At 36.1% G+C, this 18,534-nt stretch overlaps 1 protein-coding gene across 6 annotated transcripts in view; it reads left to right on the forward strand.

Annotated features, from left to right (window-relative positions):
- The window catches only part of ESRRG (estrogen related receptor gamma), a 158,922-nt gene that overhangs the window by 36,584 nt on the left and 103,804 nt on the right, over positions 1–18,534 (forward strand). For all 6 annotated transcript variants that reach the window (XM_063443824.1, XM_063443828.1, XM_063443823.1 and 3 more), the window contains one exon: positions 16,738–17,150. In XM_063443824.1, coding sequence (XP_063299894.1) covers positions 16,738–17,150 — 413 coding nt within the window. The remainder of the gene's footprint in view (positions 1–16,737; positions 17,151–18,534) is intronic.

Here is an 18,534-nt window from a genome sequence, read left to right on the forward strand (position 1 = left end):
GGGGTGTAAAGGGGTTAATATTGCCCTGTCTACCAGAAGGTAATGATTTGTAAGATTTCTCTATAACATAAGAGATAGTTGATAAATCACACCTTCACATATTTCTATGTGTGACTTTTATATACCTAGAGGCCATTTGGCCTTCAGGAAACTTTCCTCCACATCTCTATCTAGATATGTCACGAGACACATCCTGTGTCAATGTTACTTATTTTCAAGAATATATATTTTTTAATTGTTTATATGTGTGGTTCCTCGTATTCTTTATGACAGCGAACCAAATTCTATATATGACAACAGTGTTGCGTTCATCCCTGCATTATGTATTCTACATTTCATCCCTATATAAAGATATACAATCATAGACAGACCGACAGACATAGACAGATAGACATGAGACAGGCAATATTTATAGGTAAAGAAGATATGTGTGCTAAGTAAAATCCTTTTATTTACTTTTCTCTGTGATCCATTCTAAGCATGGAACATTTCAGGGCCCATCCATAAAGCATTCAGTTTTACTTAAAGCCTATGCTCTTTCTGAAGGTAGTGGAAGAATTAGTATTACAGAACTAAACCAGATTAGGGTGAATGTGAATTAGATTTGGTAACAGATGGTGCAGTGGAAATTAAAGGTGCTTTACGAATGGAAGAGACAGCAGCTTGCCTTTTCTCTCTGTCTTTCTCTCGTGGTTTTGATAGACGAGTATAAATCACAACAATCCCGCCTTGACAGCCAATTTCAAGAATTTGATCTGGTTAAAGACATGGCGTTCCTGATTCACTTGCTGCAGCCAGCTCTTCGTTTCACCCCCGCTCCCCCTCTCCGAGCGATACCTTGTCATCGTTGGAAAAGCAGAATCACCTGCCTTTCCCTAATGGCATTTTCTCTAATTACAATTTTAGCTCTTTAGTGTAATTACTTTGCTGGGCCGACATATTTTTTCAGTCTGTCTTACTGGCATCTTTTCTTTTACTTCGTTTCCTTTCCTAATATCGCATTTACTTCATTTCGGCTCAGCTGGGCTGCTGTAAATATTTGCTTACATAAATGGGACATAAGGAGTGGTCAGATTATTTTGGGACTTTGGTAAGATGTTCTGCTCATTTCACTGCAGTGTGGTGGGAATATGATATGTGCACGACTTTGCGGTTTTGTTGGAAGATTCACTTTAGCAGCATATATTACTGATTTACTAAGCAAATCAGGTGGAAAGCCTACTGCCAATAGAATCATATAATTTAGGGATATATTTGACCACCCTAGCAGGATTTGCGTGGTTCTGGTAGAAGGTCGCAGGCATTTGCAATTCACCTGGAGGTGGAACACTTGTTACTGTTTAGAATGGCCAGCGTTTGGTAGGCATGACATCTGGCTTTGGTGTGTCAGACAAATAGATTTAAAACCAAGCTAGTACTTACCCAACTGCTCCTATATAGGACATACAATACAGGGACAGAATGGCTGAAACCAGCTTTGTAGACATGGAGAATCTGGCTACTGGAGACAAAACACAAACAGGTGAGACAGCGTCCCAAATTGAGCTTGCCCTGTCTAAATTGAGACAGTAAGGAAGTTTACAATATGGCGGCCCCTGTAGAATTAGTACTTACTCTGCCTCTTCAAAACTTAAAATATGTAAACAACTCTATACACACCAATAAAAAAGAAGAACTTGCTAAATTCAGTTAATACAAACGTACTATATAATCAATTGATAGCAATCTTAGGCCACAATCCCAGGCATGCCCAATGGACAGATTGTGTTTTGTTACCATAAGGTTGCTGTTTGACATTGATAAACTAAAATTCATCAGGTATGTTAGGGACAGACTAGTTTTTTTTAACGTGTTTAACACACTAAATAGTGTTTACGGTGTTGACAAAAACTGGCCTGAAAATTCTCCAGCGGGAAATGGCTAGTTCCTGGTTGTGAGCTAAATTGTGACACTTGTTTGTCATCGCAACTCATTGTTTAGTGAATAAAACCCCTAGAGCAGCCAATATGTTTTAAGACTGCTCAAAAATGAAATGAAAAGTTTTCAGAGACTGGTGCCATGACGGTTCCCTCTGGAACACAATACTCTTTCTGTCAGGGCAGCCATCTTTCATCAGGATCGCTTTTCATTTATTAGAGCAGACTGCCACTGGTCCTGATAGCTGTAAAGACAGAGCCACTGCAGCTGAGCATTTGACAGGGAAAAAAAATAAAAATAAAATAGAACAGTATCCTATTTGGATTGTGGCAAATAACACATGCACACACATATTATTTTCCTCTTTTCTAACAATTGATATAACCAATTATGTGCTAATTTACCTGGCCTCCTTTTATCTTAGACACATTTTAAAGTAGCTATATCTGGGCCTGGATTCGAAATGACTATGGCTATAGTGGAAATATATTTTCTTCTCTACTGTGGCAAGTGTACACTCACACCTTGTTTACAATGTAAATTGTAATGTAATTGTAACACTCCACTGCCTACTCCCACGATTCTTGATGCTGTAAACTGCAACTCCCATCATGCCTCTTTATGGTTTTTATTTATTCCTTTGCTGTAGTCATAAATACTCCGGACAGTGGAATATGTGTCCCAAATCACTTTAGTCCTAGACTGATTTCCTACACTCTCGCCTTCCACTCTCTACAATTACAATTATTTATATAGCTCCAATATATTCCAAAGTGCTGTACAGCAGGGCACAAGACAAACATTTAATACTAAAAAAAAAACCACATGTGTTACATACTGGTACAGTAAAGTCTACTTAACATCAGCCCGTTTACCAGTGTTACTGAAATTTAGTATTTCTTTTTGATAAGTATTAATGCAATGTACTTGTTTATAACATGTGCTAGCTTTTCTGGCTAATTCAAACTGTTCCTTTTACACGCATTAAGGTATGTTAACCAACCTGACGGTCTGCTTCATAATGACAGTTTAGCAAACTTTAATTGAACTTGCTATGTACACTTATAGTGTCTTATATCCACCCAGGCCTTTTGATCCTTTAGGGAAATATTAATGTTTCATGCTTATTAACCGCTTCCCTACTAGCTGGCTTTAAATCACTGCTCATTATATATCCCAGAAGATAATTACAAAGTAAATGGCTCAGTATCATTGATGTTTGGAGCCAAATCGTTGCATTTTGTCATTAATATTTAGCAGAAATCTTTCTTCTGCTTCATTTTGCAATAGATTTTTTATCTTGGAAATAATTCAACATTCTATCCTCATTTGATTTTTTTTTACCCCCTGGTTCTATTTCTGCCATATGTTACCTCTTTCGATTTACATTATCATTTCTATGTGCATAAGAGCCTGCCTGTGTTAATACACTTTTCACCATAGGCTTGTATATGTCAGGAGGGCATATACATCACTGTATAGTGTAATAATATCCTTTGGCTTTGTTTTAATGCAGAACAAACATCCAAAACATAAAATGAGTGAAACACAAATATATAAAAGCGTCAGGAATTGGTTTCGAAAGTCGCGTTATTAATTAAGCAATTTGTATTTGTTTTAGAGAAAGTTTTCAATGAGGAAAATTCTAGCACGTAAGGCACTGATTGCTAAACTTGGTCTTGAAAATTCTAGAGTAGAACATTTCCCATAATCCTCAGCCAGCATTCTGGCTAAGTGAACTTTGTAGGAATATTTATTGCTCATCTGCAGTTCCAAGGTTAGACATCTCTGATGAAACGTTGTGCTCTGCAGTGCTATAAATAAGATACTTTGGTAACTCCACGCAGACAAAAGGTTAAGAATGACAACTTACTACAGTGAATTCAAATACAATTAGGCAGTCACTTTGTTTGTCAACTGGAGCTCTATCTAACATATGTTGAGTTGCTGCAACAAAATAGAAAGAGAGGAGGCTGTCTGAAGAAAGAACAGATCTTTCGAAGAGGTAGCAAACAGTTGGTGGAAATAATGCTTCCTACTGACAATCAAATCAAATGTGGTAACAACTCTCAGATGCCCCGCTGTTCACTGACAGCACGCTGCAACACTCTGGGACAAACATTCACTTAAACACTGATTGCACAGAAAACGTCATTTTCAAAACTTTACAGAGCCGTTCTGGGGGGAAAAAAAGGGAGGAAGATAAAATTGGAAAAGTATTCTTTTATATCATAATAATTTTGTCAACTTGCAGGCAGGCCTGTGACTCCTTTTGTTTTATATACATATATAAAAAAACAAGATGTCAAAAAATTGTTTAGATTATTTTATCGAAATAAATAGAAGTGAAAATGCTCAGTCTGTGCTGACTGGGCAAATCTTGTTTGTGAACGTAAATATGTTAAAGGCACGTTAAATATTTTAGAATGAGAATGGTTATATTCATTTCTTAAGGGAGAATTCACACTTATGGCGAGAGTAGCCGAACTGAGACCATAGCTGACTTTTTTCACCTTAATTTGGAACTTGACATTGAATTCACCTTGAATTCTCAATATAATGAATAACCTTGGTTATTGGTTCAGAAAATGGCATGGTTCAGGAAACACAAAGATCTGTTTCAATACGAGAACTGTTCTAGTTTCTTGAGTGACGTCTCTGGCAGCCAATGGGGACTCCTAAGTCACTTAGCACATTTAGCAACGCAACTTAGAAACAGGAGACTTTTATCTGTTAAAAAAATGTCCCTGTCATATTTAGGATAACCTAAACTACTTAAAAGTATATATTATAATCTATATATATTTTTTAACCTTTCTCATTTCATTTCTTTAAATAACTTTTTTTTTACCTTTTTTACAAATGTTTCACAGATTTGCTATATCAGCTGAAATAGATAATTGCCAATTATCAACTAATTTACTTTTGTTAACATTTCTAAATATTTTAAAACCTCCTATAACAATTTAACTTAAATCATTCCAAATGATGTTGAATCTCTTAGCATAAATAAACAGTTTTTTTTACATTTACTTTATAAATTAAGACTTGTTATGTTGCATAGTAACACTATTTGAGTAATAATAATTTTATAATAGCGACCATGACAGGAAATGACGGCAAAATCTTTTTTTTCTTCTATTCACTTCCCGGCTCAGACCTGACCTACAAATTGTTCAAAAGTGTAGTTGTATTGCAATGTTGACATAAATAGTCCAAGTTGCAGCGAATTCACAGGAAGGTTTATAGCATATCCATCCATCTGTCTCGCTTTCTGCCTACCTACCTACCTACCTACCTACCTAGTCTGTCTGTCAATTACAGATCTTCTCTTTTGTACTAGGGAGTGCTAGGGGGTTCCACATTGTACTATAGCTATACAATCTATTATGTATTTCAAAGAGATATTATGTGTTTATTATTAAGACATAATATATACATTTTTGCTACATAAAATTTAAATTGAATATATTTCATATTCTGTACGTCGTGTTTTTTTTTTATTGCTTGAAGTGAGCTTGAATTCCCTATATATGCTCTCTGGCATCTTCACATCATTTCATCTCTTAGCCACAGAGCAGTTGGCACCAGCTGGGCACCTCCTGATGCCAAAATAAAATCACTTAAAATAATATACCAGAGATTATCTCTCAACAGAGCTGATGCTAGGAGCCACGGAGCAGATAACAGCTCCAGAGTGTGTTTGAGATGTGTTTAGCTGGCGTCTCAATGAACCAAAATGGGATTTCAATACAGTAAAGATCTTTGCAGGCTAATTGTTAACATTAGAACAAATGTATATCAATACAGCTTCTGGAAACAGACATCTGTTTAATTACAAGCAAATAAACACACGCAGGACAAGCTATCACCAGAAACACTGATTACAGAATGAAACTGTGTTAATAGTTCTACCTGTGAGTGTGTGTTAGTGGAAGTATATTTACATATATGTGTGTATGCATTCTTTTTACAAACACAGTATTCCATAATTACTTTGCTGTCTCGACCCTGCCTGGCAATGCGTTCTATCAAAAACGATTCATAAAGCTTGATTAATAGGGAGCTATTGCTCAATTTGTGCCTTTGACTCATTGATGTAACACTTGTGTGGCTTTTCACAAAAGTGCAAATTTAATAATTCCAAGTTAATCCAAAGTGAATTTAAACTTTTAGACCAAAGTAGTAAAATTGGAAGAAAACAAATAACCTATGTTTTCAGTTATGCTCTTTTGTCCTAAAAATAGAAATTTACTTAGAATTTCCTCTGAATAGACTGCAGAGCAACAGGCCTTTTGTACTATATTGTAGCTATTTTTATTTGCGTACTCACTACATGTGCTCATAATTACCCACAGTATGAGGGTTTTTTGTGTGAACTGTTTTGTAGCTCAGTTGGTCAGTGTCGAAGAAGCGACTGCATGCAAAGCTAGGAGTTGAATTTGTCTGTGCGCACTGACAACAGGCATCATTTTTGCACAGATTTAACATTAGGCCGTCCTAAACAAAGTTCTTTGTGCGGGGGGCACAGCCAGAACAAAGTGCACTGAGTCACTGAGGTTAGGGTAACTCTTTCAATTGACATTTCTTTTCAAATCTGATTTAAGAGTGTTCGATTTTTATGTATCTACTTCCATTTATTTTTAAACCACACATGCACATACACACACGTACACACACACACATATACAATGAGTGTAAATATTTAGCATAGACTACTTAAATAATTTTAAGGATCTCTGTGTGCCAAGAGAATCTTCATAATGCATCTCACAACTATAAGGAGCATAATTCTTATATAAGCACATAAATCGTATATAATCACATAGATTATTTCCTGACAAGGCCAGTGCGATAGCTCAGTTGGCTAATGCTTTATCAGTAGAATCTGTTCAAACATTGGGGTCACGGGTTCAAATCCAGGCAGAGTTGACTTTGCCATTCTTTTAAAGTAGATAAAATGAGTACCATTGGTAATAGTAACATCCCCATGTACTTTTTCCTGTTATTATGTGTAAATACTATTCAAACTACTGTTCAGGATTGGTAGATACGCGTGAACAGTATCTTAAAGAGTAATACTGGTCAAAAGGTAGATGTCTCGTAGGTACTGAACTACGTTATAAAAAAGTCTACCTGTCTGTTTGTCCATCCATCCATCTCTCTTTCTCTCTCCATATGTGTGTATTATCATCCCTTTCATCATTCTTTGCAATCTGTGTTACTTCTGATTTTTTTTCGTACACACCTTTACCCTTGGCAACAGCGATTTGCTATATATTAATAATAGCATTGCATAGGGCAAGAGATGTAAATCCAATATGATGAGCTTGGATTGAACGCTTTGCTAAAGGAGGCCTTTTAAAATATGTCACAGTGCTATTGATTAAATAGAAGCACTTTGTTTTATACATGTGTGCCTTCCCTGTTAGTACATCTCTCCTTGGTAATCAGAATGATAGCCATCACGATGAAATGTCAGCCTCAGTTACAACGTACTATCATAAGAATTGATTTGGTTTTGGCACTAAATGATAGCTGTGCTCTTTGGTGCCAAACTGGGACACACTATAAATGATTAAAATTAGCTTTTCAAGCACATTATCTTCCCATGGAATGCAGATCTCTATTCAGCAAAAGCTGGCGAGAAGTTCTAATGGGTTTAACAGTGGATGGAATGTTAAAGGACGGAGAAGTATGCAAAATACCATATCTATATTTACTCAGAGTTAGAATTCATTTAATGATTGTATTGATTTCATGTTTTTTCATTCAGATCCCAGCGTTCGCTATGACAGGCTGTAGACCATAAACAAGGAATACTTATGTGCAGTTGCAGTGGAGATTGAATAATGAGACCAGGATAAACTGCTGTGGCTGGATTCCTGGGCTGTTAACTATTTCATTTACTGGGCTTCCAGCTTCATACTTATGTGTGAGAAAACCACAAACATCATTGCTGAAGCTAGTTGTGAAAGTAATGAAATTGACAAGGTTCTGCAGTACAGTGCACTGACCTCCACATCCACGTGTCACATTGACAGAAATGGTTATTCTCTGGCATTTAATAATAGATAATGCACTGCAGGCTCTCAGAGTCAGGAATAGGCAACTTCTGGAATAACTGTACCAGATTATGACTTTACAGACACGTTGCTAGTGATCATTCATAGAGTTACAAATTATTTGAGGTGTTATAGTCCTAATTAATTTAAATGAGTTGGTTACAGGTTTAGGCCTGAAATAACTCGAGTAAATATTACAAATGGCAAAAAATCTTCAACTCAGATTCAGGTATTCTATCTATCTATCTATCTATCTATCTGTCTGTCTTTGTTCTTCACCAGTCAACGTTAAATGTAATTTCTAAGCATTTAACCTATTAACTCTATCTATCTATCTATCTATCTATCTATCTATCTATCTATCTATCTATCTATCTATCTATCTATCTATCTATCTATCTATCTATCTATCTATCTATCTATCTATCTATCTGTCTGTCTGTCTGTCTGTCTGTCTGTCTGTCTGTCAATCTATCTGTCTATCTACCTATCTGTCTAACTATCTATCTGTCTGTCTGTCTGTCTGTCTCTGTGTCTGTTCGTCTGTCTGTCTTTCTGTCTGTCTCTGTGTCTGTTCGTCTGTCTGTCTGTCTGTCTGTCTGTCTCTGTGTCTGTTCGTCTGTCTATCTATCTATCTATCTATCTGTCTATCTACCTATCTGTCTATCTATCTATCTATCTAACTATCTATCTGTCTGTCTGTCTGTCTGTCTGTCTGTCTCTGTGTCTGTTCGTCTGTCTGTTCGTCTGTCTGTCTGTCTACCATCTGTTGTACTGCTGAATGTATTTGAACATCATTTTAATTTAATCCTGAAATTTATATTTTCCGTAGGCTTTACCAGTTAACCTCCCTATTACCTAGATCTGTTTAATACATTGCCTTATTAGTGATCATCTACATTATACTAATAATTAAATATCTGTCTTTTATAGGAGATTGGACACAACCCCATAATTATGACATATGTATACTCAATCAAAATTATTTATCCCATCATGTATTTTACGCACTTTCTATAAAATACCTCACGTATTAGGTTTGCAGGTGAAAATGTGCTCTCTGGATATTTTCAATTAATCTGAGTGTTCTCTTCTGCTGGTAGCAACTGTTTGCTTTGCGATCAGATGAAATAAACATGGTTTTACAATGCTTCTGCATTTTTATCAGGTTAACTAGGCAATTTTAGAGCAATGTCTTATTAAAAGAATGGGCAAAAAAAAGCAAAAACCAACAACTTTTATGCACCTTGCTTCCACTAAGCCAGTGCACCTTAATACAGTGATGATATGTTAGACGCAGCAGTTGTCAAAACATCCTATTACTGTGATGCCGTAATGACACCCTGTCTGTGTAAAGTAGTCATGTTTTCCGAAATCGCATGTTGCACCGTTGATTTCTGACATGACACTTCATTCATTCCATTTTCCTTTTTCACCCTCGTTCTTTTTACAAAAGCAGCTGGTGCCTATTTTTCTACTAAGTGATTTGTGTTTTTTGCCACTTTGCTGAAGTGCAATTAATTGAAGCAGAAAAGAAAGCTAGCTGGAGAGCAGCTTCTACTGGTGAAATGTTCAGTCATTTCTGGAAGGCGACATGCCATTATGTTTCCGTTGCAGTTTAACTCTGGGAGTTCAGATTGGTGGGCAATACCCGACCACCACCCACGTATCTTGTGCTCAGGGTAAATAGGAAAATTAATAGAAAAGTCAAACAAAGAAAGTTCCAGATATAGATTATATGGGTGATAGCTAGCATTGACACCCTAAATGTTTCTTCTCTACGTTTGCCGTGACCTTCAGCCAGCCTTGGGCTTGGAACCATCTGAATTGCCAAGTTTAACTGTCACTATAGGATATATTAAAGGATCACTATAGGGTCAGGAACACAAACATGTATTCCTGACCCTATAGTGTTAACACCACCATGTAGCCCCCCTGGCCCCTTCATGCCTCCATAAATATAGTAAAAATCTTACTGTATTCAAGCCAGAAGCTGTAAATCTGCATGCTTTTAGACTCAGAATAACAAGCAGTCTGCTGACATGTGGTAGCCTGATCCAATCACAGTGCTTCCCCATAGGATTGGCTGAGACTGACAAAGAGGCAAATCAGGGGCAGAGCCAGAAAATACAGTGTTTACATGAGAAAGGCTGCAGGAAGCTATAGTTCTCACCTGAACAACCTCATTAAACTGAAGTTGTTCCGGTGACTATAGTGTCCCTTTAAAGTAAGGTGGGCAGATCACTGTGGGATATATTAAAGTAAGGTGGGAAGATTCTTACAAAATAGAATTGTGTCATACTGCCACACAAACGCCCAGGCAATTCTGTATTGGTGCCTGCTAGATGTCTTCATCATATCTGCACAAAGTTGGCAAAAAAAGGCTAACATAGAAGGCATGGGCAATGGGTCTGAATCTCACATGAGCATTGTGCTGGCACACGGTATGCCAGTCATCCTTGCATCCCCATCATGCTCACATGCTGTGTGCCCATGCATTATGAATCACATGCCCAGCTTACTAATTAAGCCAGCAGCAATGTGTTGTACTTAGAATAAATCACTTTCATGTATTTAAGCCGTGGTTTTGGAGAGCACAGTTAAACTGGTATACCTACGGGCTAGGAGAAATGGTTCAACATTCTTTAACAAATTCACACAACTAGTTCTGCTCATCAGTTGCTACTGTTTAAATTAATTTAAGTAAATCAAATTCTTAGTTAATAATCTATTGAAGAAGTGCTAACATCTGAATGTGCGATATATGCATGTAGTGGGTAACAATTATAGGTCAAGATAATAGTAATAATAATAACAATAATAAAATAATAATAATATGTGTAATGATAATAATAATTTTATAAATAAACCAATAGTACTGAAAATAATAAATGCAATATAACCTTATTTAAAGAACATACTACAGTTGAGGTAGCTAAGCTGGTTAATATCCCGATTATATTATAAGTTCAAACCTAGTTGTTCTGAGTTCTGTTCCCTTTCATCCTTTTGAGGTTGATAACATTAATTCTCCTGAGATGGGTCATATTATCTATTTATTAGTCAGTCAGTTCAATTAACTCTATAAAATAGTTATTATTTGTGATAACGAAAAAACAGCTTTTCTTTAAATCCGTGAAATGCTTCAATTTTATTAGTGACTCCTATTTGGAAGAAGCAGTAACAGCCAGCAGATAACAAAATTATCATCTAGCAAAACCTGTGTCATCTCAAATTGCCAAGAGCCAGTCTGTAACTAAATTCAGCTACTGTATTTCGTAGACTTTGAATTTCTGTACTAGTCAGACAAAGCAAAATTGACCTTCTCTCTTTATTTTAGGCAAAGATAAAGCCATCATCTTAAAATGGCTTCTTTCTGACAAAAAAAAATGAGTTCTTTTGAAATAAATCCATATTCACTGCATTCTGGAATTAATGTGAATTTTAGTGCCTCCAATTTAGACTGAAGAAGAGGCCGGGATAAAACCTGACAGTTGGATTTATAGATAATTCTGAATATCACTGTCCTTAAAAAAAGAAAACTGATTTATTTTTCCATTTTTTTTTTACTTTCTTTTATTTTTACAATGAATAGGAATAAGAGTTGGATTAGATGCCAGGTTGTTGATTCTAACAGAGAGATGTCTAAAGAAGAAAAACTACCACAACAAGAGGACATAGTCTTAAATTAGAGGGGCAAAGGTTTAAAAATAATATCAGGAAGTATTACTTTACTGAGAGGGTAGTGGATGCGTGGAATAGCCTTCCAGCTGAAGTGGTAGAGGTTAACACAGTAAAGGAATTTAAGCATGCATGGGATAGGCATAAGGCTATCCTAACTATAAGATAAGGCCAGGGACTAATGAAAGTATTTAGAAAATTGGGCAGACTAGATGGGCCGAATGGTTCTTATCTGCCGTCACATTCTATGTTTCTATGTTTCTATGTTTCTATGTCTGCAGACTGCAAACTTTTAGCCTTTAGTGTAATGAACTCCAATGGCAATTATTAGGCAGTCGCCTTATTGAACTGTGTTTCCAGCACAGCTCCTAATAGAATGACAACAATTCCAGCTACTGCGCATGTTCCAGAAACTCAATCTGCAGGGTAGAATTAGTGAAATCAGGGCAAAATGATGGTTCATACTGTGGATATCAATAGAGTAAAGTTTGTGAGGTTTTTATTTTAATCTACATAGCCTTGTGCAAATGCTGTGCCATCTGACAGATGGTTAAATCTCTGTGGTACATGATAATTAGACAAAACATCAGCTTTTAGTTGGAGTTGTCTTTAATGTTTGCAAAACAGAGAGAAAACAAAAAACATTTTCGCTATCTGTTTTTCCACCAAATAGTGCATGGCGGTGACTTGAAAACCAAATTGTAAAATTTCAACCAAAATAACTGTGACTTTAGCCGATCTAGGGAATTTTTTACCAAATTAGCTCTTTTTGCCTAAATGTTTGCAATTTGCTACAGTTCGCTGTTTAGTGAATAGGCTCAAGTGTTTTTTTTCAAGTTACCCATAAATATAAATGATAGTTTATTTGAAAAATGTAGAAAGGTTTTTTTTGGTTACGACTTGTTGCGTCCCTCAAATTTCATGTTACACGTTCATATTTTCTAGTTATTTGGAGTGTAAATATGTAAGTCTCAGTAAATGGAAATGCATTATTGTTTCATTTTGTAATAAGTAACACATATTTTAAACATCGATATTACTCTGTCCTTGCAGAAACATGTCTATTATAAGTTAGTGACAGATAGTAACACTATTCTTCCTAATCAGGTGACTTACAAGGAAAGGTTAAAGGAACTTAACATTTATAGCTTGGAGGAAAGACGAGACGGGGGGATATGATAGAAACATTTAAATACACAAAGGGGATCAACACAGTAAAGGAGGAGACTATATTTAACCCCTTAAGGACACATGACATGTGTGACATGCCATGATTCCTTTTTATTCCAGAAGTTTTGTCCTTAAGGGGTTAAAGGAAGAATAACTACCACAACAAAAATAATATCAGGAAGGTTTACTTTACTGAGAGGGTAGTGGATGCATGGAATAGCCTTCCAGCTGAAGTAGTACAGGTTAACACAGTAAAGGAGTATGCATGGGATAGGCATAAGTCTATGCTAACTAAAAGATAAGGCCAGGGACTAATGAAAGTATTTAAAAAAATTGGGCAGAATAGATGTGCAGAATGGTTCTTATCTGCCGTCACATTCTATGTTTCTATGACACCTAATCCTTCTTAATCAGGTACTGATGTCAATGTCCACAATTCATAATTCGGTATGATAGAATAGCTAATAAACAGTGCCATAAAAGCTGGTGGTAAGTTAGAAAAAATCCTATTCAACTGTTTACCAGCTACTGTTAAAAAGATGTTCTGAATCCTTAAAGTGAAACTATTGTGCCAGGAAAATAAAGTTGTTTTCTTAGCACTATTGCTCCCTATAGTGCCCCCTCCACCCATGGTTCAGAAGGGGTAAAAAAAAAACCTTCTGTCATTTACGAGAGTCCACCTCATGATATATATCTAGAGACTAGAAAACATGTTCTTGAAAAATGTTAGCTTAATTTCATAGATATATGTTGCCTAAATTCCAAACTGAAAACCAGCAGTACAAAGTGGAGATATTTTAATTTAATTGCTATCTGTAAGCACTGTTTAATTAATCTATTCCTACTGTAAGACAAACTCGTGTTTAGATTTTGTGAGCGAGTTGAAGGACGATAAGGATGAGGTAGCTGTATTCTGATTGGCTGAATAAAATGGAAGCAGTTGCTGGGGGTAAGGAAGGGACAGAGTTTGGCATTGGTACAAAGTAAGAATCCGCATTTTCTGGCGTGAGACTGAATGCGAGGGACGAATCTGAGAGGGAGAATGTTTTAATCATGGCTGCATAAAATTCAACGCCAGGGAGAGAGAGTAAAAAGGACCATGTTTTAGTACCTTAATACCTCCTCCCTGTAGCCTCAGATCATAATGTATGTGAGAGCAGTCTAGTAATTATAAGGTAATAAGTGGATGTGTAAGTGCTCTAAATTAAAAGGGATTCACAGAGCTGCTGTAAGTCAGAGGCGACACGTTCTCTTTCAAACGTTGGTTTGAGCCCTTAGTCAATGGAATGATGAGACAGCTACAGATTTTGTTTCTTATATTGCTAGTTAATAGTAATGACCATCAAAGTAAGTTATATAAAATAACCAAAATACTTAGCAAATTCTTTAGGATGAGTATTTATTTATTTTGCTAGAAAAATACTTATTCATGTCTTGGTGGACATGTTATTAAGACACACACATGTCCTTTTGTACCTCCTGCCATCATGTTAAAAGGATGGCTCAGTCCCATAATGCATTTTTGCTTGCTTAAGTTCTGTAGGTGTTAACTACATGTCCCTTTTGGCTTATTTGATAAAAGTGCTGATTTCAAGAGATATCTGCATGTTTGTAAATTAGAAATACCTCAGCCAGGATGGTTCACATCTCACTCGTTTTGAACTGTAGTTCAAAGATGAAGTTAGTGCTTCTAATACAAAAGCACCAATTGTTTGTGGATCACAGAGATTTCTGCACATATTCCATGTTTCCCAATGCTTCTCCATGAGAAGGATCTGATTGGTCCTAAATTATGCAGTGAGGAAATTGCCCCAGCGCTAGAATAAAGGCAAGTTTCATAGCTTTTTTGATAGCTTTTAATGGATCACTTAAGGTCACATTAGTTAAAAATGTACTTTGATTGGAGTGTTCCTTTAATGACTAATATTCAGGGGTATGATTCTTTGATAATAGCGTCTTAAGATGAAACTTGCTGCATTGTATTGGGGTAAAATTTTGATTTTTGCATTCCATTATAGTATCTCTGCACATGAAACAATGAGTTAACACAATGTGCTAAGAGTTAATAACCCTAGCTAAACAGCCCACCTATAATTTTTCAAATTTAGTGGCCTGCTCACATGTACCAAGACTGTTTTTTTTTTTTTACTAGCTTCATTAATGGTCTATTACATCTAGCCAGTAATTGTGTCCCCAAGTAAAAAATTCTTAATTAAGCCCATTTCATTATGGCTTACACTTACCCACGGAGTCTATAAAATTAACTGAAAAAATATGGAATGAGAGTATCTGTATGCACATAGCATTTTTATTTGTGTAAATATCCTTTATTATAAACCATTTTAACCCTCTCTCCCCCCCCCCCTCACACCCCCACCACCCCCAAAGAAGAATGCTTCTTTGTTAATGTATATCAAAAAATACATTTTGTGCAGGGAAATTAAAGCTTTGGTGGTTATGTTTGTACTATTTGTTAGAGAGCTAAGAGAGAAAAATTAGCAAGACAAGGACTCAATATAAGGAGGAGAGGTGAGGTAAGGGTTGTATATGTTATGGATTCGATATGAGGGGTATGGGTAGTGTTGATAATCAGTGAGAGAGAAGGAAGTGTGGGTTCTAGAGGTATGTAGAGATTTATATGCATGTTGAAGAACCTAGAAAATCGGTAGCTTTGAAACCAATAACATATTTGGAGTAAGAAAACCATTACACAGACTGAGGTATATTGAAGTAATTATAGGTAGTAGCATTTGGAGTTTTGAGAAATGCTGACAAGTAGGAAGTAGAAGTAGTCATGGATGGTTAAGTTAATGGACTATATAAGGATTTTTGTCATTCCGAGCAGGTGGAGTGGATTTGGTGTCTATGTATTTGGAATGAAGAATGAGAAATCAAAGATCACATAATAGTATGAAAGCTATAGATAAGAGAGATATAGTGAAGCGAAGTAACAACAAGTAGTAGAGGAGGTTATTGGAATAGTGAATGGAATAGAAAATATTTTAGTCTGATACATGAGATAAGATCAGAGGACAGATTAAAAACGACATTCCATTTATTGGTGAAGCTATTTTGCTTGTGTTCCCATTGAGCTTTTACCCACTTCTGTGCAACGAACTTTGAATGCCTAGTGCTCACCCCATTCCTCGTCTGCATTATCATAAAAAAAATTGTTTATAATGCATCAACCTTTAACTCTTTCATAGATGTGAAAATAAACAAAACAATTTTTTTTAAAAATGTCATAAATTAATGGTTTGAGTTTCTTGAATATTTTGAATACGAAATATACTGACTGTGGCCCCCTCCAAAATATACACCTTCACTTTTCTATCTTTATAATCATTCATTGTTTTTTTTATGGACTGATGATAACACAAACAAAAAAAAAAAAAATCCTCTTTATGTTTAAATGTGGAAACAGTCACAACCTCCTAATTATTTTTAAAGGATGTGTTGCTTTCTGTGAATGAAATGCTTAACTAAAGAATAAAAATGTAAGGATACACAAGGAGAAAATGTTACATATAGGCATATGTTTGATGAATACATTTTTTAAAGTTATTATTTAACTTATTCGTTTAGTTTAAGCCACAAGTACGTATGGTTTCTAAAACATTTCTAAATGTACATTGCTTTTTTATTGACATTCGGTTTACCTTTGGGAAAGGAGATTTGGGCTTTTTAAAGTTTTTGTTTACTGCCTGTCTATAACATTGTTAAATCTCTGTCATGGCTTAATGCTGAACACTTTCATGTACAACGAGAGTTATTGACAAATGAATGAGTGATGTGCAGTCTTTAGTCCCTACAGAGCAATCTTAAAGACCAGGAAGCTTTCTTTTAATAAACGAAACCTTCTCTCTTTCCCTCCCCTTCCTTGTGTCCCCTTATTACCATGCAGGCTTCTCTGCAGAATGTCAAGCAAAGATCGACACATTGATTCCAGCTGTTCGTCATACATCAAGACGGAACCCTCAAGCCCCGCCTCCTTGACGGATAGCATCAACCACCATAGTCCAGGTGGCTCATCAGACGCCAGTGGGAGCTACAGTTCCACAATGAATGGGCACCAGAATGGACTAGACTCCCCACCCCTGTACCCAGCTACTGGCTTGGGTGGCAATGGGCCCGTCAGGAAAAGATATGATGACTGCTCAAGTACCATTGCTGAAGATTCACAAACCAAGTGTGAATATATGCTAAATGCTATGCCCAAAAGATTGTGTCTGGTGTGTGGAGACATAGCATCAGGTTACCACTATGGAGTGGCATCGTGCGAGGCCTGTAAGGCTTTTTTCAAAAGGACAATTCAAGGTTGGTGTTAAATTAACATTTTCAGAAGCCTACATTTTGCGGCTAAGAAAAACCATTCAACATTGGGGTATGTTAGTGCCAAGCAACCACAAGGATGGTAACATGGTGCATAAATCACACTGCTAAAATATACGTGCTCACATTTTCAGTTTATATAATAAAACATATTAATTACTTCTATATGTCACAATATGTTAGTTCTTCTTTTCTATTGAAAGATTATTTGTTGATCAAATATTTATCTGTAAGACTTGCCCATCATGTTTACAAAGGCCATGTTTACCTATAAAACATTAAGGTAAGTCACAAATTAATATCAGTGGTGGCAGGAGTGTGGGTGTGCATATGATTTATGCTTATTTTTTTCTTAAAAGGTGGATCTAACTTTATGCATATTGTACTCATTACTGTGTGAAAACATGGTTTTAAGGAGCCCCTCTTCTAGACTTATCTCCTCCCTTCTTCTCCTTTGCCATTCTCTTCACGATGGTCATACTGGCCTCTTCACCCCCTCTCCTATTTCTTTCTATATCTAACCTGGCTTTCTCCACTCATCCACTGCTAATCCTCCTATTGCTTTTTACCTCCCGTTGTCCTCTCTAGTGATTGGATAAATGTTTTCCCTCTTCAGTCGTCTTTCTATTACTTTCCCTTACTGGCTTCCTCTTTCAAAAACTGTTCTCTTCTCCCATTCCTCTTTACCCCCTCTCCCATTGCTTTCTTCTTTCTTGTCCTTGTCCTTCTTTTCCACTTTTAGTTCTTCTGCTACTGGATGTTTGCAACATCCATGGTGTCTATTGTGCAACAAATATTCTGATAACTGATCACTAAATTTCTGCCAATACAAGTGGCATAATTAATAGCACTGCCAATGTCATCATGTTCAACACCACTGTCATATACTACGATGTTAATTGGATATACAACATTGTGTTGATTATAAAATCAAACTTTGTAGCCCTAGTGAGGAGTAAACTGACTCTGCTAACTCTCGTTGCAGAGACAGCTTATAGTGCTGCCCTTTTGGTTATGAATGTCTAGGTCAATTAAAGTGCTAGGGCTTAATGTAACAAATCATGTTGACCAATACAATCACGATGGAGTCATCTGAAACCTATGTGACAACCTGAAGGAAGTCATTTAAAAATTAGTTTTAATTTAAAAAAAAATAATAATTTTTAATCTTATTTTGCATTGTTTCCATTTAACACCTTCAGTACAGTGACTTGTAAGGACTTTCAATGAATTAATTGCTTACAATTTTCTTGCATATGCATCCTTGTGAGCTTTATGGGATTTTTATCTTTAAATCTGTGTTTACGTATAAACCATACTAGGCAGATTGGTAAATAAAGGAAAAACTGTAGTGTAAACACATTTCCTT

This window comes from Pelobates fuscus, chromosome 2, assembly GCF_036172605.1.
Source record: "Pelobates fuscus isolate aPelFus1 chromosome 2, aPelFus1.pri, whole genome shotgun sequence".
In the NCBI taxonomy this organism is placed as follows: domain Eukaryota; kingdom Metazoa; phylum Chordata; class Amphibia; order Anura; family Pelobatidae; genus Pelobates; species Pelobates fuscus.